Source organism: Zootoca vivipara, chromosome 3 (assembly GCF_965207765.1).
Source record: "Zootoca vivipara chromosome 3, rZooViv2.hap1.1, whole genome shotgun sequence".
NCBI lineage: Eukaryota > Metazoa > Chordata > Lepidosauria > Squamata > Lacertidae > Zootoca > Zootoca vivipara.
In genome coordinates this window covers 12,147,709-12,169,033 of record NC_142586.1, presented here as the reverse complement: position 1 = coordinate 12,169,033, position 21,325 = coordinate 12,147,709, and the positions used below count along the sequence as shown (strand labels likewise).

The 21,325-nt window shown below is 41.6% G+C and overlaps 1 protein-coding gene across 26 annotated transcripts in view; it reads right to left on the bottom strand.

The window, feature by feature from the left end:
* Nucleotides 1-303: 303 nt before the first annotated feature.
* PLCB4 (phospholipase C beta 4) overlaps nt 304-21,325 on the bottom strand; it is a 183,701-nt gene continuing 162,679 nt past the window's right edge. For 25 of the 26 annotated variants that reach the window (XM_088665578.1, XM_088665585.1, XM_035110090.3 and 22 more), the window contains 11 exons: nt 19,666-19,816; nt 18,747-18,796; nt 16,965-17,030; nt 15,295-15,410; nt 13,587-13,662; nt 12,589-12,764; nt 10,374-10,475; nt 8,194-8,251; nt 6,959-7,045; nt 4,998-5,034; nt 304-2,085 (listed from right to left, as the gene is read on the bottom strand). In XM_088665578.1, coding sequence (XP_088521704.1) covers nt 1,997-2,085; nt 4,998-5,034; nt 6,959-7,045; nt 8,194-8,251; nt 10,374-10,475; nt 12,589-12,764; nt 13,587-13,662; nt 15,295-15,410; nt 16,965-17,030; nt 18,747-18,796; nt 19,666-19,816 — 1,008 coding nt within the window. In that variant the 3' untranslated portion in view covers nt 304-1,996. The remainder of the gene's footprint in view (nt 2,086-4,997; nt 5,035-6,958; nt 7,046-8,193; nt 8,252-10,373; nt 10,476-12,588; nt 12,765-13,586; nt 13,663-15,294; nt 15,411-16,964; nt 17,031-18,746; nt 18,797-19,665; nt 19,817-21,325) is intronic. The other variant, XM_088665592.1, reaches the window with a different exon arrangement.

The window sequence follows — 21,325 nt, the reverse complement described above, 5'->3', positions numbered from 1 at the left end:
GCCTCTTTGCAAAACAGTAGTGTTTGTAAAGCGCCACCTAACGGCATACAGCAGAACTACTGCCTCTATCTAATTCTAGTTTTGCGCTAGACTCTGCTCATGCAGGAAGTGGCCAAAACAAAAAAAATCTGTTATCATACGAAATATATTTAATATATTTTTTATTCTAATAGCATCTTGCGGACCCCTCTGGCATAGCTTGCGGACCCCTGGGGGTCCGCGAACCACCTGTTGGGAACCACTGCCCTAGGTAGTCTGTGAACATAAAAATGATTTGATTCATGCTACCAGAGACTCCATTAGTATTTTTCAAAATTTTATTAGAGAACCTGAAAGTTGTTATCTCGGGACAGTTACATCATTATGTCATTTTTAAAGGAATACATAGAATCAGTTTGTACAAGCATATACAACAACATGATTGGTACTCAGCGTTACTGAAATCAGTTGTCTGATTTGTTCTAAACTACCAGCTTCCCACAGTCTCTTATGTTGACAATTCCAAGCAGAAGGCTGGCATGCATTGTTCTGCGTTGTAACTACAGCGGGCTTTGAGAACATGCACGTTAATACTGTAGCAAATTGTTTGGAGATATATATATATATATATAACAGACATAAAAAGGGTTATTCCTGATATGAAAGTCTGAAAATCTGCATAAATATATTGTGTAAAATTAAATTAATATACTTTCTTTTTTTCAACTAGAACTTGAAGTATTAAGAATGCCCACATAATTCATATACACATATATTTATATATATATATACCCCTATGTTTCATTAGTTAGTCAAATATTCTGTCTCATAATCATACACAGACTCTGTATTTGTTTACCAGTAAGAGAATAACTGGGTGGTCATACTATAGTCACTGAAAAAAATTGGTGTCTCTACCACATGCACACAGGTTTTTTTGTTTACTACTGCCGACAATGTCAAAACAGGAACGTGATCTTCTACCATAGTGTGATTGCATGTGTATAAATACTTTACATTTTCACAGTTACAAATTCTCCCTACCCCCCCCCCAAAAAAAACAGCTATTTAACAAAACGTAAGATAGAATGAGCTGTAGTATTGGGGGGACTGGTAACAAATGGATCAATATGCAACTGTTAAGTTGGATGTAAACGTTTGTTAAAGTGCCTACGATACAGGTTCTTTACTTTTCATCATAATAAGTAGATTTGGCACAAAGGCTGGTTTCTTTTTGCCACTTGGCAATCCTTTCAGCAGCATTGTACAAAATAGTAGCTTCAACCAGATACAGACCAACCTGATACAGCACTTCTTGATGACGTAATTCTGAATACAGGAACAAGAAACTGGACAGATTATATACTGAATGTTTACCTTCTCTACTAACTTTAGAGAGGGTGGTTTCTTAATTTTAATTTGCACCATCATTAAATCTGGTAGTTCTAGTTTGTCTCTACAGTAAAAAGAAAAACTTAACAGTTTTCTTTAAGCTATGATGTCAAATTTATTGCAATTTACTCCGGGGGGGGGGGGGAATCAAGTGCCCCTTTTCAAAGGCTCTTGAGTCAGGATGCTATGAGGTCCTGGGAACTCCTGGCTTTCTCAAAAGCAAAAGAAGCCCGGGCAAAATGTGATATAAAATATCAATATAGGTTAATAATAGACAAGTGCAAATTATTATGAAATAATAATGTTTTGCTGTATTAGACTGGTCTGCTCCTGTAGCCCTGACTGACACACACACACACACACACACACACACACACACACACACACACGTTCAAAGGGGAGCATTTTTCTTCTGAACTGGACAGAATTTAAGCATCATCTCTCTTTTTTAGAAGCATCGTCGATTGCTAAAAATAAAATACAGTACTCCAAATGTTACAAAAATTCTAAGTTCTTCATCAGTGATTTCCAGCTACGCTTGCTTGACACTAAGTAGAAGAGACACCGCCTTCCAATATTTAGTGAGTTGGCTTTGCAAATACTAAACATACGGGGTTTTCAGACTTCAGTTTGTGTGTTGGAGCATTATACCACTGTTGCTGGCCTGCGGTCCATCTCTGCTTCTAGCTTCACCATCTGCTGCATCTCCTTCGCCTGCAAACCAGGACAATTATGCAGTTATAACAGGACAGAACACAATGGTGGGGCGGAGGGGGAGAAAAGAACATGCATCTGAGTACCACTTTCAGACTGTGATTCCAGGCCGATTTGGGTGTTATTGCAATTGGGATAAATGTGCAGAGCTAACCCTCAACTCAAGGTAAATACTGTAAAGAATCATAGAATTGTAGCTCTTCTTTGTAATACAACTTGTGTGTTTGTGAGTGTGCATCAGAGCTGCTATGCATGCGAGGAATAACTGAATACATGAGGGTTGTTTTCTATTTGCATGCACACCAGATAAACACAATTCTCCACTAACCAAATTCAAATAAAAAAATAAAAAAATTCCTTCCAGTAGCAACCTTAGAGACCAACTAAGTTTGTCATAGGTATGAGCTTTCGTGTGCATGCACACTTCTTCAGATACACAAACAGAAGTCACCAGACCCTTATATACAGTGAGAGGGTGGGGAAGGATATTACTCAGAAGGGTGGTGGGAATGGGTGATTGGCTGATAGGAGTGGTAAACCTGTTGACGACTATTAACGACTGCAATTGGTCTTACAGGAAAAAGCAAGGGGTGAGATGGCCAAAAATAGCTTTATCATGTATACTGACGGCATGTATATGCCAGCTACTTTGAGATCTTGTATAGAATGTCCTGGGAGATTGAAGTGTTCTCCTACTGGTTTGTCTTGTGATTCCTGATGTCAGATTTATGTCCATTTATCCTTTGGTGTAGGGTTTGGCCTGTTTGTCCAATATAAAGAGCTGAAGGGGACTGTTGGTGTTGGCACTGTCGTATTACAAAAAGAATTTCAGAAATAGACTGGAAAGCGAAGTTGCTGAATTGCAACTTATTACCAAACTTAAAACCATGGAGAGACCTGGTCTGAATAGAGACATTGGATTCTTAACTCATTATACATGATAAAGCTATTTTTGGCCATCTTACTCCTTGCTTTATCCTTTAAGACCAATTGCAGCCGTTAACACCTTTATCACACCTATCAGCCAATCACCCATTCTCACCACCCTTCTGAGTAATACCCCTCCCCACCCTCTCACTATATATAAGGGTCTGGTGACTTCTGTTTTAGTGTATCTGAAGAAGTGTGCATGTACACGAAAGCTCACACCAATGACAAACTTAGTTGGTCTCTAAGGTGCTACTGGAAGGAATTTTTTAATTTTGTTTCGACTGCGGCAGACCAACACGGCTACCTACCGTGTAACTCAAATATAAAAGTGAAGGAAGGATGCTATTGCTATGCTTATCTATGGAAACCACTGGATTTTTTTAAAGCTAAAAATCTGAGCGACACAAACATGGAAGGGCATCACAGCTCTCTCTCTCTTCCTTTCATGTATTTGAGGTCAGATATTAATGGGCAAAAATCATAAGTGAAAATGTGGAAACATAATGTATGGCTCAGCAAGTACAACCTCTTTTGAAATGCTGACCTATATATGGATATTTCAACAACTGGGATGTTCCAGATGAAATTCAGTTACCTGCCACCCTTCCTCAAACTGTTTTTAAATGACTAACCATGGCCTTAGGGACTGTTTGAAGATGGACTATATTCTCATAAGTTATCTTTTGTAACACTTTCAAATTAACAATGGGTAAGGAAAATATTCATGAGTCTAAAAGCAAAGCCTTAGTCATGATGGGAGACAAAATGTGGGAAAGCCTAATTCAATCAGTCATTTTAAGTTGAGAAAAAGGACACAAAACAGACCTTTTAATATATTACTAACCAAATAACAGCAAAAGATTATAGATGCAAATCTACAAACAAAATGAAGATAAATTCTTATCAAAAGAAATTCCAATGAATGTGATCTAATTTCTGCCTACTTTTTTCAGGAATGTGTAGTAGAGTTGTAATTATTTTTGCACTTGGCACTGCATGAATTTAGAGAGAAAAGGGTTTAAAATATGGCATCTTCTTGCATCATTCATGATCATGAGTTTAATAGGAAAGGTGGCTATCTAATTTCATCCACAAAATTCACAATAATCAATTCTGTTTACAAAATTCATGATAATCAATGCAAGAACACCTTATGGACAAATTCAGGAAGTAAAGGTGGACTAATCAAAGTTTTTCAGGCCCAATATTTTGTCAAATGAAGCCATACTTTTATAGAGGATACCCATTTGTTGATTCATTTTGAATTACTTATCACATACAAAGGGCATAGACCCACTTTTACATTAATTACGGTATAGTTTGACCTGCAGTGCTTCAGATACAATGAAAGCACTGGGTTGTTCTGAAACATTGTCTTTGTTATGCAAATGCCACATCTCAGTGATTGCATCTATAAATGGTACCCAAATTTGTATTACCTGGTACAGCTCACAATGCTTGTGAACTTGTCCAATGCTTGTAAACTTGTCAAACTCACAATGCTTAGTTAGATTATGAGCTGAACACCATTCACCCTATAATTTCTTCTCCAGTTCTGGGTATTGAACAAGATTCTGTGCATGTATGGTCAGCACTCGCCAGACTCTTAGTTCTTGTTGGGTGCTGAGAAACTATGGGAACTTTTTAAAAAACAGCATATGTTTTCCAAAACAATATCATGAACTACTAAACTGGGGGATGGTCTGACCAAGTTCAATCTGCGTCGATTGAATCGGCAATCATGTGTGAGATACCAACAGAACTACAGCTTCCAGGGGCAATGGGACAATTGTCAACATGATGAGCAAAGAAAGAACTCTTGGGAAATGGATGAGCATTCCAAGCTGATTCCAAATCAAGCCAAAGGGAGCTCACCCATCACTAATTAAATCTACTAAAAACAGAGTCTCAGTGAAAAATGATTTCTTTTAAAAGGAAAGCACACTGAATGTAGTAGCTAGCTCAGTACCGATCAATCCTACCTTGAGTTTGAGAGACTGCATGGCAGGATTTCAAAAGCTGTTTGCACAAAAAATAATGTCAAAATTGAGAAATACAACAAGGCAAATAAAAGGAATGACAGCTGAGATGAGAACGACAAACAAAGGAAAAGAAATGCAAATATATATATTAAAAACGTTTTCTGTTCGTTTCTGCTTTCATCCGCACGTCTCCATTTTCCTCCGGTAATGAAGGTTACAGGAAGATTTTCACAAAACCGCTCCTTACCATGTCTACTCAGAAGTAGGTCCTACTTAGCTCAGTAGACTGAGTCCCAGGTATGTGGGTAACAAGACTACAGCCTAATTGACTTCTAGATGTATTTTTAATCTCCTTTTTTAATCTCCTTTTTTAATCTCCTGTTGGAAGCTGCCCAAAGTGGCTGAGGAAACCCAGCCAGATGGGTGGGGTATAGGTAATAAATTTATTATTATTATTATTGGGGAGCCCAACTTTTCAAACCAAGTGGGCTGCAAGAATACTTTGGCACAGAACCTGTCATGCCAGTGGTGGTGGTGGGGTCCTAGAGCCCTCCCACCTCCTTCCCAAAACTGGGAAAATGATAACTAGGCTTTGAGAAGGAGGTGGGAAGACTCAAGGACTCTGTCAAACCCTCACACCTCCTTCCCAAAGCCCAGCACCTTGCTTACCCAGCTTTAGGAAGGCAGTGCGAGGGCTGGGGTCAAATTTTGCTGAGGGCCACCAAAATTCCTCTAGGGCCAAGCACTGGACCACTCTGTTCTAGAGGTTATCTGGGTTTGAGTTTCATTAGGCCTGAGGCTGGGAATGCCAAAGGAGAGAGGAGCTGGTAGGGGCACTGTATACACCCGCCCAGTCTCAACTCGGGGCATTAAGGAACACCCAGAAGAGGGTGCTCTCTCTTTGCAGGGACTACAGGACTTGGAAAGGCTTACCCACACCAACAACACCCACAAAAAAGGAGAAGCACCTATGGAAAGACACATCTTTCTGGCTTTGCTCTTGCAAGTTTTGTGCTCAGTGAAAGTGAAATAAAACCTAGTGGAATGAGAGAAAATACACTGGAAAGCGAAACAATTTCAAAACAGCATTTTGAAAGTGTCGATCCTAAATCTTCGAGCACTAAGACTATTAAAATAAATATGATCTGCATTAACAGGTGAGATTGAAGGTGACAGTGTATGACATAACAAAAACACTAGGGCTGGCACCCAATTCAGGAAATCTTAATCAGGTGTTTTAGTTATATTCTCTGCATTTGATTTGACTAAATTCATATCCACTTGCAAATAGTAAAAAAGAAGTACAGTCATACCTTGGGAGTCTAAAGCAGGCATCCCCAAACTTCGGCCCTCCAGATGTTTTGGACTACAATTCCCATCTTCCCTGACCACTGGTCCTGTTAGCTAGGGATCATGGGAGTTGTAGGCCAAAACATCTGGAGGGCCGCAGTTTGGGGATGCCTGGTCTAAAGCAATCCGTTCCAGAAGTCTGTTTGACTTCCAAAGCACAGCTTCTGGTTGGCTGCAAGAGCTTCCTGCAGTGGAAATGGAAGCCGCGGAAGCCCCGTCGGGCATTCAGCTTCCAAAAATAGTTCGCAGACCAGAACCCTCACTTCCAGGTTTGCAGCGTTCAGGAGCCAAAACGTTCAAGAACTAAGCTGTTCGAAAACCAGGGTATGACTGTACCTTTATTTTTTGATGAGGCACTCAGGTATTATAAGAGGCAGTCCCTGCTATGTGAACAGAAGGGGGAATGTGCCTCTTTTAAGATGGAGCCTGCCACCATTCATTTTTCTGAGTACTTCAACTAAAAATAATATACACAAAATACACAGACACACACATATTAAAGTATTTAGTCCATCATGTATTTTTGATCATTTACTCCAATAACCAATTCCTTAACTAAACGCTTCAAACCCCCACCCCCACTTGCCTTTCATAGGCCATTGCACAATTACCTGCTCATTTTGTTTCTCCAGAATTTCTAGATGCTCAAGTTGAACTTTCTTCAGCTGGTCCATTTCCTTTGATTGCTTCATTGCCAGCTGTAAATAAAAACAGGCAAATGCAAAACGAATGATCAGAATTTTCTAAGCGGCTGTTTGGACTATTAAACGTAGTAGCCACTCTTCTAAAATTTTGTGGAGGGATAGATTCTTACAAAAGCAAAGGCTGGTTCAGGGCCGTCTTAACCATATCTGGCGCCAAGATCCCTCCGGCGCCCCCTGTGAGTGAGGCAGGCAGGAGGGGCACGGAGGAGGCAGCCCCAGGCTCGCGCTCCCTGCACACCTCCGGAGAGCAGCCTGAAGCCGCTCAAAAACTGAGAGGCGCGAAGGAGGCAGCCCCAGGCTCGCGCTCCCCGTGCCCCTCCGGAGAGCTGCCTGAAGCCGCTCAACAGTAGAGGCGCGCGGAGGCAGACACCAGCGTTCGGTTCCCCTTCCGTGCCCCTGATGGCCAGGTGCCCTGGCGCCTTGCGCCACCCAGCTCGGGCCTAGGGACGGCCCTGTGCTGGTTCTTTGGCACTTCTGATTTAACATTTGCCACCACTCCCCTCTTTATGATTTTCCCTATCAGTTCAGATGTTGAACAAAGGGTATGTTGGTAGGTTACTACTACTACTACTACTACTACTACTACTACTACTACTACTACTACTATTGAAAAACAGTACAAGAACAACCAACTATACATTTAAGAACAACACAAACTGAACATCTAAAGCAGAGACCAACTAGTGAGACAAGCTCCGAGAGACTATCGGAACATTGTAAATCAAGGGAGAACCATGAGATGTCTTTGCTCACAGGATGTCAAGCAAGGTCAATTCGGATAGGCTATATGGGAAAGCAAGATGTCGGGGAAAGTAAGACCCTGCTTCCCCATCCCCTTTTAAGGTGGTGTAAAAGGAGAAGCAGAGATGGGGAACAATGGATACAAACTGCAACAAACATGCATGAAGAAGATACCACTTAAAATGGGAAGGTTTTTTTTGACTGTGGGTGAAAGTTTGGTATAATGCTATTAATTACTCAGGTGACAAATTGAAACAGCAGTGTACTTAGTCTTACTGTGAAATTTCAAATAGGCAAACCGGTGAGTTTTTGAGAAGTGTGGTGATATCTATTAAAAGGAGAGACTCTTTGGAGAGTATGATGCAGATGTTTTTGGATATGTGAACTAATTAGCTACTTACTCGCTTTCTCTCCTCCAGAAACTTCTTTGTGTTGCTACTGTTCAGTTCCCTGACACGCCTATAAAAGACATTTCTAACATTGTAGAATCTGTTCGTTTTTAACAAATAAACATCAGTGAGAAGAGGGTGCACAGACTAATGATGGCGCAAGCAGCTCAAGTTCAATTTCTGTTAATCGCAGAGATTTGGAGCTTCCAAGTTGAAGTTCCCAAGTGCTGACAGAAGGATCTCAGTTGTCATGAGAATGATGGGGCAACTTGCGGTTTTAGGAAGGTAAAGGTAAAGGTAAAGGTAAAGGTACCCCTGACCAATTGGGTCCAGTCGTGACCGACTCTGGGGTTGTGCGCTCATCTCGCATTATTGGCCGAGGGAGCTGATGTATAGCTTCCAGGTCATGTGGCCAGCATGACAAAGCCGCTTCTGGCAAACCAGAGCAGCACATGGAAACGCCGTTTACCTTCCCGCTGTAGCGGTTCCTATTTATCTACTTGCAATTTGACGTGCTTTCAAACTGCTAGGTTGGCAGGAGCTGGGACCGAGCAACGGGAGCTCACCCCGTTGCAGGGATTCGAACCGCCGACCTTCTGATCAGCAAGCCCTAGGCTCAGTGATTTAACCACAGCGCCACCTGGGTAGTCAGATGCAAAATAGGACAGAGCTCCTGAACATTTATCAGCTGTGTAGAAGGGAGTTTAAAAGCTGTAGTTTGTAAGTCCTACACAACATAAAAATGTACAGGAGCCTTCACATCTTTTCCCACCTCATCACCCTAGGTTAGTTTTTTTTAGCAGAAAGGCATCTTATTTTCCCAATTTTCAAACTAGAGAAGTTAGCAGTTTAGAGAATGAGGGTAGAATTCCTTTAGAGATAAACATGAACCCTCATAAAATGAAGAATTTCCACTCATTAACTCCATCACTAGCGGCAACACATTTGGTCCAGGAAATTGTTGTCTTGATATTGAGAAACAGGTTTGAATGCTGCTCCGGTCAGCAGGGATAGCTAACATGGTGCCATCCAAAGGGTGTTGGGATACAATTCCTATCATCCCCGGGACCCGGGTGGCGCTGTGGTCTAAACCACTGAGCCTCTGGGGTGAGCTCCCGTTGCTCTATCCCAGCTCCTGCCAACCTAGCAGTTCGAAAGCACACCAGTGCAAGTAAATAAATAGGTACCATAACCGGCGTTTCCGTGCGCTCTGGTTTCCGTCACAGTGTTCCGTTGCACCAGAAGTGGTTTAGTTCTGCTGGCCACATGACCCAGAAAGCTGTCTGTGGACAAACACCGGCTCCGGTTCAAATATCTACCAAGTCATGGAGTTGACTTGGTGGCCTTGACATCCTGGGGTCCTTTGGAAGGAAGGGTGGGATATACACTGAATAAACAAATAAAACCAATTACTATCTCTCTGCCTAGCTCACTGGCTTGTTGTGAAGAGAATAGAAAAGGGGAGAAATAACCGGGTGCACCATCTTGAACCCCTTGAGGGAGACATAGGATAGAACACATAATTAATTAATTAATAAAACCTCTTTTGCAGGCTTTCTGGAGATAAGACATCACCCTTGGAAGAAGAATGGGATTTAATACAATAAACAAAATATTCTCCATATATGGCTTTAAAGCCCCAGGAGGTACTCTCCTGAAGAATCAGGACAAGTGACCTGTTTCCTAGGGCGGATTCAACAAAAGGGTAAGGCAACTTGCTGCTTGCACATTCCTGTAGACACACCATCAGGAATAACAGCAATAACAGAATGTTGTAAGGAAAAGGGGATGGCTGTTTTCCACCATGGAATTATAAACAGAACATGTTTTGCCCTCACAGAACATCCCGTATTACATCAGTCACGACATTTTTTTCTCATCTCCTGCTATCGGGTATCCTCCATCAAACAATTTATTTGCCTCACTCACTTTGTTGTCAATTTGGTTTCCTATGCGACTCCTGCTATTCTGAGGACACCAATATCTGTGCTCAAATTGATTTGTCTGCTTACGTGCACACAGGAAGCTAACGTTTCTGTACCTGCATTCCAAAGAATAAGTCCTCAAAAAAAGCTCAGCAAGTGAATCATGTAGAGACAACTTTCGTAAAATTACGAAGTTGAAAATGCAATTTTTAACAGACTGGTCTGTGAGAATTTATCCAATGTGCAGCAATAGAATGCAGTACTTACCTCTCTCTTTCCGCTTTGTTTTTGATAGATTTATCTTGGCTTATGGCTTTACTATTTTCCATGGAAATTTTTGCTTGGTTGGCACGCATTTCTTTGCTTTCCCTAATAAAATGATAAAGGTGAAATCGTGACAAAAAGTCTACAGTCTTATAACACTTTTCTGGAAATAAGCTCCACAAAGCTCAATGGGGCTTACTTCTGAACAGACATACATAGGATTGTTCTGACAAACTTTCAGGCTGAAGTTTTATACAGTACCCATTTACCCAGGTGGAAACTCCATTAAACTCATAGGGACTGTCTTCTGAGAAGATCTGCATAGGGCTGCATTTAAGACTGATTTTGGGTGGGGTGGGGGGTGGGGGAGTACTTAGCTGTATCAAAAGAACCAGAATGCCATGCTCAGTCTCTTTAAGGCTTCCCACCACAAAAAGGCCAATTTCTCCAGAGGCCTCTCCTCACCAGAAGTTAGCAAAACACCAAGCCAGGTGGGCTGTGACATATCTCCATCTCATAGAATCATCCTTCAGATGTCAATGAAATAATGTTTTTAATGTCTAATGTTTTTTTTCGTGTTTGTACTATTCTGCTTGGAGCTGCCCAGAGTGGCTGGGGACCCAGCCAGATGGGTGGGATATAAATAATAACATAATAGTGATTAGAATTAGAGTTGGAAGGGACTCCAACCTTGGTTCATATTCTAGACCAACCCCCTGCAATGCAGGAATCTAAACTAAAGCATTCATGAGAGATGGCCATTCAACCTCTGGTTAAAAACCTCCAAGGAAGGAGAGACCACCTTCCGAAGGAGACTGTTCCACTGTCGAACAGCTTTTATGTCAGACATTTTTTTCCTGATGTTTAGCTGGAATCTCCTTCTTGAAACTTGAAGCCATTGCTTCGAGTCTTACTATCCAGAGCAGGAGAAAACAAGCTTTTGTCCTCTTCCATGTGTCAGCCTTTGAGATATTTAAAGTTGGCTATCCTATCTCCTCTCAAGTCTCCTCTTTTCCAGGATAAACATACCCAGCTCCTTCAACTGTTCCCTATAAGGTTTGGTTTCCAAGCTTGGTTTCCAGATCAAGGGCTTTTCATCATAACTTGCCAGAATTCTATAAAACAGGAATAGTGAACTTGTGTCCTGTGTCCTGTGGGTGGATCCAAAGGGTCCAATTTGGCTTACAAAGCCATTTTCCCCAGACCACATCACCTGTCCAGCAGTTGATATCGTTGGTTGATGAGTGGGAGGACAGGGTTTAATCCTGCACCAGCTTCAGACTATTCCCACGGAACATTAAGGATACAGAAAAATCGCAGTGCAACCCTAAAAGTTGGTGTGAGGAAGAACTCAAAGCAGAAGAACTAATGATTTCAATGCCTGGCCAAATTTTCCAGTGCTCCAGAGCAGACTTCATGGGATGTAGGGAGAAGAGGAGGAATGAGGAGCTATGTAAAGTGAGTGGAGGCCTGCTATAATGGATTTCACCCCTTTATCTGCAACTGTGTCTGCATTCATGCGTGAGTGTACATGCAAACAAATTCATAACTCAAAATATCATGAAAATAATGTCTACAAATTAAAGAAGTATAATCTGAGGATTGTAGATGTTTGATAAAAATCAGACAACTCATTAGAGCAGTGAATTGCCAACATGCATCTTCTTTTCTATTTTATTAAGGACAAATTCCATTCTTGGATTAGCTTAGTGTCATTAATGCTTCATAACTTGCACAGTCGTTACAAGAGGCTACTAAATGAATTAGCTCCACAAACATTCATGAAAGATATTTCAGAGATGTTTTGCAGGTTCCAGGATTTGGGTTGGGAAGAGCTTAATGGGAGAAGCAGAGTAGCAAACTGAATGTAAAGATAATGTCAAATTTCAGTAGCAACTCTCTGAAACAATAAATCCAAGAAAACAGAGGGTGTTTGATTCTCCTCCACCATGGCTGCAACAAGAAAGATGACGAGCATTTAAAAATACTACTTTTAAAGCTGATTCTGAACAAGGCAGTTTTTCTTCAACCTCTACTGACATCAAAAAGTAGTTTATTCGGTGCTCACAGTCTGCCAGGTTGCTTATATAAAACCGCATAGCGAAGTCTGAACAGGATCGCTTCCTGCTACAGTATTGCAGTTTTGTAAAATGAACTAAATCAGCTCCCAAGCTCAGAGGCCCCCCCCCTGTCTGAATGGGAGCACCAACATGCTCACCTGTCATGTGAAAGCTTCAATTGCTGGGTCTGCTGCTCATGAGCATTAATTAGCAGCTTCTTTAGTAACTCGCACTGCTGGCTCAGGTGGAAATCACGCATCTCTTGCTCTTCGGCACTGTGGGTGTTGATCATCTCGGACCACTCTTTTGTGTGCTGTGCCACAATTTCTTTTACCTTTTAGCAAAAGAGGACTGTGTCAGGCAAGTTGTCAAGAGGACTATTCTGCAGGTGGTTTTGGAAGCCATTAGCATACATATCCATGCAGAAAAGGAATCGCACAACATAAATCAGACATTGCCATGCGACTACTGTGTCTTATCAAGACAAGAAGCACCCCCCTGGGGGAAAAAAACCACCACCTATTATATGATGCACTGTGAATGTAGCCACAGATTACAGGTAGAACAGAGACATGGGTGGCGCTGTGGTCTAAACCAGTGGTCCTCAACCTTGGGCCTCCAGATGTTTTTGGCCTACAACTCCCATGATCCCTAGCTAGCAGGACCAGTGGTCAGGGATGATGGGAATTGTAGTCTCAAAACATCTGGAGGCCCAAGATTGAGGACCACTGGTCTAAACCACTGAGCCTCTTGGACGTTTTAAAGCAGAAACCCAACGAAATTCTACTCAGAGCACTTGCACAAACCTCTTCAGGAAGGGTCCTCCTTAAGAGGTTTGCAGAACCCCGATCAGTAGAAATGGGATACCTTAAACTGGTGACTCCTAAGGGAAGAAATAATCCATTTGCCTTATGAGATCCTTCCTCCCAAGTTCCCCCAATGGAAAGGAGTAGCAGCCTAGACCAGAGAAGGGTTGGAAGCTACTCAATTCCATAAAAGTTGTGGCTTGTTTCACCCAACTCTGAGCGGACTTCCAGTCTTTCTTTTGACTCTTTGATGCAGGAGCAAGTTATCTGCTGCCTCTGGGAGCACCTATCTACCCACAAGAGCTTCATGTGATAGAATGCACTGTCAAAATGCCCAGTTCTTCTCTTACCTTAGATTTGTGATCTGATGTTAGTATCTGAATTTTATCTTCTATTTCTTTCTTCACCTCAAGGCAATTATTTCCTCTGGGAAAACAAACAAGCAGGGAAATGTTCAAGAAAAGAGCCACATATCAAAACATCCTAGTAAATTGTGGGAAACAACCAAATATCAAAGCATATTATCTGAATAATATTATTCCCTTTCACTCACCAGTCATACTACATATGTTGTTGGCTTATTCGCCTATAAGGCTGCAATCCTAGCTCCCGCCCATGGGTTTGTCAGAGGCGCCATCACATTTGCAGTTTGGCTGCTCACAGTGGTTGCAGAAGAAGGAAGGGGAAGAGGACCACTAGGCTACACTGTCAGGGCAATTTCTAGTAGGCCTGACCATGTCAGCTGAGAAGTATGCCCTACTGAATTCAATGGGGCTTACTCCCAGGTAAGTGGAGTTAAGATTGTGGCCATGCTTTGTATACACACACACGTTTATCTGCCCCACCAGTCAGAAAGGGCCACCCAGAATTTTAAGTGAGGACATGGAAGAAGTCTTGATGACACATTACAGTATTTTTATGTATTTATTTGTGTGTGTGTGTGTGTAAGCGAGAGATTGAACGTGACACAGAGTTTTTATTTTCAATTCTAATCCCATATTTTTGTCATAGATTCAGAGTTGAAAGGGACCCTGAGGATTCTCTCGTCCAACCCCTGAAATACAGGAATATGCAGCTGTCCCATATGGGGATCGAAACAGCAACCTTGGCCTTATCAACACCATGCTCTAGCCAACTGAGCTATCCCAGCTGACATTTGCTTGAGTGTGATATCTAAGTGACAATTGGGCCACACGAGACACTATGGTGACTGCATGGAGATAGCGGCTGTGTATCTCCCTGAAAAAATCTAACAAACTACATGTAACTCTCCTGCTGTAAGTTTCAGCAAGCAAAGGGGAACAGGGGAATGGGAACTTGTACAATAGAAAAGAAAGGCAAAAGGGGAAGGTAAGATGTCCACCAGCACTGGAATTGTAAGTCTATTCCAAAACTGTCTTTGGGTTAAACTGCAATTTCTGATACAGAGTCAAAATGGCTGCCCCCAATTCAATAGAAGTGGAGAACTGGGAAGAGCAATTTCATTATTGCTGCAGTTAGCATTTGTTCTGAATTTAAAATTTGTATTTGTGTATTGGTACATTTAATTGCTGTTGCTGTCATACAGCCACAAAGTTCTAATAGCAAGGCTTTGGGTTTATGAAATTTAAACTGTTTTTATAGACAATCGTGGTTTTGAGTTTCTCTCCTTCTTCCACCCAATTATGCCGCTTCCCCGACTGCAATCTGAAGTGCTCCAGCCCAGATCGGTTTGAGCACCTCAGTGACAACTAGGCCCAAGAAATGGAGGCTGGAGGCAAGGAGATGACACCATCTCTGGAGTCTTCTGCTGAAGGCAACTATTCCATGCCCTCATTGGGGTAGCCCAGCCCTCTAAAAGTTGTGAGGAGTAATGACTGTTCTGGGAACAAGCTTTGCATCAGTGAGTATCTCAAGGGCCAAATTTGCATGCCTCATTCTCAGCTTCCAACTTCCCATACCAATGAAGCAAAAGGAAAGAATCATTTATACACTTAGGTATGTTACTTCATCAGGCTCTCCAATGCAGAAGATACATCCTAAAAATGAACAAGCACCAAAATTTCAAAAAGACCTTACCCCTTTTTCTTGATGGCTTTATCGAGGATTTTCTCATAAGCTAACTTTTCTTTGTCATAATGTGCTACTATTTTGTCAACTTGTGTGCAATGTAACTTCTGCATGACACAGTGTTCCTGCAGCAGGAAAAACATGGGATGTTAGGCTGGAGCCGGGGTTACTAAGCCCATTTATGTGTCACTAACTTCCTCTGTTTAGCTCTGCCCTCATTTTCCTTCCCTTTCTCCCCTTTTCCTCTTGTAGTGTGTAAAATGCTATACACACTGGGGGTAATATATACCAATATCAGTCCATCCATGATTTTTTATGCCAAGTATTCTCTTCTTGTTTTATGTCCCTTTAAAAACCCTAACTGGTTTTAGTTGTTGATGTTAGCCAATTTGGACATTTCAGATTGAAGCAGAAATGTGGGACACCAAGCTGCTACTTTTGATGTCACTAATTATAAATCAGTTTGCAGTTGCCTCTTCATAACACATCTTTGTATGATAATATACACATTTCATATAACTTAATCCATGCAGAGTCCTTTACAAAATCTCAAAGGAGAATTTTTCACTCATTTTAATGTGAGATAAAGTGAATGTTGGCCAACACTTTGAAGTTCAAGTATTAAAATCTAAACCTGAATTCCAAAATAAGTTGACAACACTTCTGGGAAACGAATCACACATAGTGCCTATGATTTACACTAGGAACAAAGCTCAGACATTGCTGTTCCAGAGAGATTTCAAAGAAAAGTGAATCTGAACAGCATCATTAAGCTGTCAGCTTTATCGAGGGATATACATGTTGATTAAGGAACATTAGAGCAACTGCTTAGAGAAAGGAGGTGGATGTAATTTTGACAAAGTTAGACATCCACAGAGAATCCTGACTAGAGGAATACCTGAGATGAAAAGGGATAAATGGCAGTTCTGAACATTTTCTGGATGAAAGAGTAAATGGGCTGTGGTTTCTGTTTTTTTGTGGGTACTGTAAAATTCAAAAAAAGAATTTGATAGGGGGGCATGTTCTAAAGGTAGAAACTCTTCCTACATTTATTTCCACCCTGATCTCTCCAATTTTCTTTTGGATTTTACAGGACCTCATTTATTTGTGTTTTTTCTTGAATATTATGCATGAGATCTTAGGCTATGTTTCTTGCCATATAGTTCTCATGAAGGGAACACAGTATCACCTCAATATAATGTGGGAGCTGTCTGAATGACATCACATTTAAGGGAGGGGAACGCCACAATATATATTTCTCTTCTTGCCATCATGTTTGCTTCCTGGAGATTTTCCTTTCCTCGTGGAGGGGGAAAGAACATATTCCAGGAAGCAACACAGATCATGACACTTTATGCTATATAGTACAGTTTTGTTTTGTTTTTAAAGAAAACTTGTAAGTAGGTTTAGCTAGTTCTGAGAGGTTGACTGAGCCTCACCTACTTAAAAGTGGTTTAGGCTGAGGGACAGAGGCAATTCACTAGGAACATGGAGACCCACAGTTTGAGCTGGGAAACGCTGCTCCATTTAGCTGTTATAATTAACCTTAGGTTATCTGAACCAACAATTTTCAACTGATCATAACAACCAATCATTTCCCAGCTCTCCCACTCCATCTCTCAAAACAGAAAAATGGCACAAAACACTCTATAAAAAACTTGCATTAAAAATTCCCGTACCTTTGCATGTCTCTTCTTCAAAGCATTGAGCTCTTTCTGCTGTTTTTTCAAATGCTTTATGTATGCCTGCTCCACATTAAAAACAAAACAAAACACACAACTTGGATTAACTTCCCTTCAGATACATCTGAAATCACAAGAATTCAGAGAACAGCACCCAGAAACATTTCTCTTGACTTAAAAGATACATTATAAATGCATTACCACGTTTAAACATTGGGTAGCTGGCATACAATACCATGTTGTGTATATTACTGACCAACGTATGGAGGAATCTGAGGTGGAGGCTTGGGGGTGGAGACAACTGGCTTGTTCAAGCAGTCCTTGTATGTCTTACCAGGGCACTCTCGAGCAGGTCGGGCGCCCTGACGCTGAGGGGCGGAGATCGCTCCTGTGCCCCTGCCCTCGCAGGGTGCAGCATGGTTTCCGCGCGGCTTTGCCCTGCCTACCGGCCCCGCGCCACCGGGGCTCTACCTAGAGCCGGCCCTGTGTCTTACCATTTTCCATTTTACAGTATGGTAGAAACCAGTCAGGAAAATGCCCGGAGGGAAGCGAAAGAGGAAGGTTTCCTGTTTCTAATAACTCCTAACCTGCCCCTGGTCCATGCCAAACTGTGATGAAAGATTGCCTTGGTTTTCTAGGTGCAGAGAAATGCAAAACCCAATAGTGTCTGGTGAGGCAGAGTGTGCGAGGCACAATTGTACTCTTGGTTTCTCAACACAGTAGGTTATTGGCACTTACTGAAAGGCAGCGGGGTGATAAACTTGGCCCAGTGTAGTGTGGGGTGGATTTTTGATACTCTAGAGTAGGCATCCCCAAACTTCGGCCCTCCAGATATTTTGGACTACAATTCCCATCTTCCCCGACCACTGGTCCTGTTAGCTAGGGATCATGGGAGTTGTAGCCCAAAACATCTGGAGGGCCACAGTTTGGGGATGCCTGCTCTAGAAAATATCAATAATGTCAATTCACTTTGGAATTTTCAAGGGGCTAAAGAGAGGCCAATGAAAATGTAAAAGACCTCTTGGTTAACGATCTAATAAGCAAGCAGTCCTGTGGTAGAGAGGGAAGCCCATTTTTTGAGAATTATAGGCTTATGATTCATGCTGAGTCTTCCACAAGGCTTCAGTTTCAAGGGCAATTTTACCCTATGGTAAACAATTTAACATACAGTGGTACCTCGGGTTACAAACACCTCGGGTTACAGACTCTGCTAACCCGGAAATAATACCTCGTGTTAAGAACTTTCCCCCAGGATACGTGAAAAGGACAATCGGGAATTCAAGGAAGAATGGGAATTATTTACAATCTATTTGAAGAAACAACAGAGTGATTTACATTCGTTGGCAGGATTTGAATAAACACCCACAATTATTTATTAGAACAATGGGAATAATCAGGGAAGGGATATGTACAATTTTATAACATGCAGAAACAATATGAAAAAATCAGATGAGGGAGCTGAAGGAAGTCTGGGAAGGGGAGAAGGAGATAAAGGGGGTGGGGAAGGGGGAAAATGTAGACGATTGTAGTATTGATAATATGAATTGGTTTAATATTGATAAATAATTTTTATATAAAAAACAACAACTTTCCCCCAGGATGAGAACAGAAATTGCGCAGTGGTGCGGCAGCCCCATTAGCTAAAGTGGTACCTCAGGTTAAGAACGGTTTCAGGTTAAGAACGGACCTCCGGAACAAATTAAGTTCATAGCCAGAGGTACCACTGTATTGTGGTCCCTAGGCTTTAGAAAATCTTGCTAGGTTTTTGCATAGGCTTACCTTCATTTGCTTCAAGTCCTCTATCTTTATTTGAGGAATAAGGTCTATACCTTAAAGAAAGAAAAGAAATGCATCGATACCATTTTAATATCAGCAGCAGTAATTTTAATAGCATTTTATTGAGCTATCCAGACTTGCTGAAAAGGTGTGTGGATTACTGTAAAATATGCTTTACACTCCCGCTTAATACAGACTATATTTATTTTCAGTGTTTGTACACCACCCAGGACCAATTAAGTTATTGGGGTGTTTTAGAATTTATTCTAAAGAGGAAAACAATAGAGATCAGGGTATGAAAAGCACTAAACATGTTTTAAAATGGAACATTTCTAAGAAAATGAAAAAAAGGTGCTCAGTCAGTTACAATGGATCCCAGTACATTTCTGAGCACAATTCAAAGTGTTGGCGCTGACCTTTAAAGCCCTAAACGGCCTCAGTCCAGTATACCTGAAGGTGTTTCTCCACCCCCATCATTCAGCCCTGACACTGAGGTCCAGCGCCAAGGGCCTTCTGGCTGTTCCCTCACTGCAAGAAGTGAGGTTACAGGGAACTGGGCAGAGGGCCTTCTTGGTGGTGGCGCCTGCCCTGTGGAACACCTTCCTATCAGATGTCAAGGAAATAAACAACTATCTGACTTTTAGAAGACATCTGAAGGCAGCCCTCTTTTGAGAAGTTTTTAATGTTTGATGTTTTGTCACTTTATTATTATTATTATTAATATTTTGTTGGGAGCTGCTTACATAGGAGTTAGGCAAGCCAGGTGTGAAGATCATTCCACAAGTAGGGTGCCATCACTGAAAATGCTCTCTATTGAATAGCCATCCACCCCACCACATTCTGCTGAAGCACCTTCATTCATTTCTCCAGGAGAAATGGGATACAGTGAGAAATCTCTGAATTCCTTCAGATGTGTGTTTACCTTTCCTAGTTTCCATTCCAGGCCCTACCCCAGAAGTGGTATTTGGTCTAAGTTCGGAACTAGTCTGAGGAGTGACATTTGCTTTGGGGTTATTAGCTTTGCCTTTCTTGTCGTTCTTCGAGGTATCGTTGGGAACATCAGCTATATCACTCTGCAAGAAAACAAAGGTTCTCCTTGTAAAAAGACCACCGACAAATCTGAACTTAAGGATAATATCAGCCAAAGGAAACTGGATGATGAATGAATGAATCTTTATTTGCATCAGCCATCGGCCATACCAATAAAACAACAATACGATATACAAAGAATAGTAAGTCAATTATATAAAATATGTTTTAGGGTTTTGAATCAATAGTCAAATAGTGGATTTGTATTCTGATTTCCCCAGCTAAAAACCTTGCAACCTTTCCTGTCACCTGCTCATCTTGATCTGCCAAGAGAAAGGATACTGTGGCAGTGGCTGGGCAACCCGGAATGGACAATAAAAGAGGAGTGGTAATCTCATTCATCAAGTCTTTATAAAGAGTGCGAGCCAGAAGGGCATGTGCCACCAGTTCGAAACTGGATGATGTGAAAAGGGCAAGCTTTTTTATTAGGACTAACAGGAGACGAAATACCCAAAGACTTAAAAAGGTGATTTATGTATGCGACAACAGCTGCAAGAATGCTGCTCGCTCAAAAGTGGAAGGAAGAGAAAGTCCCAACCAAAGAAAAGAGTGGATAACCAAGATGATGGATTAGTCTGAAATGGGGAAGGTATGGCCATGAAGATCAGACACCAAGATGATAAAAAATTTAGTCAAGAGTGGGGGGAAATTATAGATATCTTAAAGACCACTGTAGAGACTTAAAAACGTTAGTTGTTATAATGCAATATGATTTAAGGTTAAAAAGGAGATAGAATAGACTAGAAAAATGTAATTATATGTAATAGAACAAAAAGAAAAATTGGAAACCAGGGGTGGGGGGTGAGACCAAGTAGTCCCAGATGTACAGAAACCGAAAATGTTTTAAATGTATAAGAAGACCGCTCCACTTCCGGGTGGGATGATGTTGCAGTCAGACCATGTGGCTGGCCTTAGTTCCCGCATCATCTGGGAGTCCCTGGCTGTGTCAAGGCCCCCAGCCAGCCAATCTGGGTGCCCGGGGGCGTGGCTTACCCCCTTTTAAACAGCCGCAAGGCCCGGGGAATCCCCCTTCTGGTTCTGGAAATGTAGCTGCTAGCATCTATCTATAGGGACAGTGGTAGCCTCCAGCCCATATCCAAATGGATATTTTTGTGAACTAAGAGAAAAACTCTTGGTAAAATTGGCAACCAATTTTGGACTGCCAAAGTTGTGTGTGTGTGGTTGTTTTTTTCACGGTTCCACATCATTTGCATGACATTTAAGCAACAGAGATGCAAACCACTGGCTGTACTGTTGCAATGAAATCCTTAAGAATCTTATGTCCCTGCCCAAGGAACAGGGGTAGAAAATATTGTTGTGCACTGGAAATTCCATCATAACATGGTCAACAAATTCTTGGTGAAAGCATGAGATCTCCATTTCAAATGTTAAGCAAGACATTCTCAGTTACCACAGGTGACCATACACATTGCCTTTGCTCTAGTTTAGCATCATGGATCTACTGCTGCAAAATATAAACAAGCACAATAATG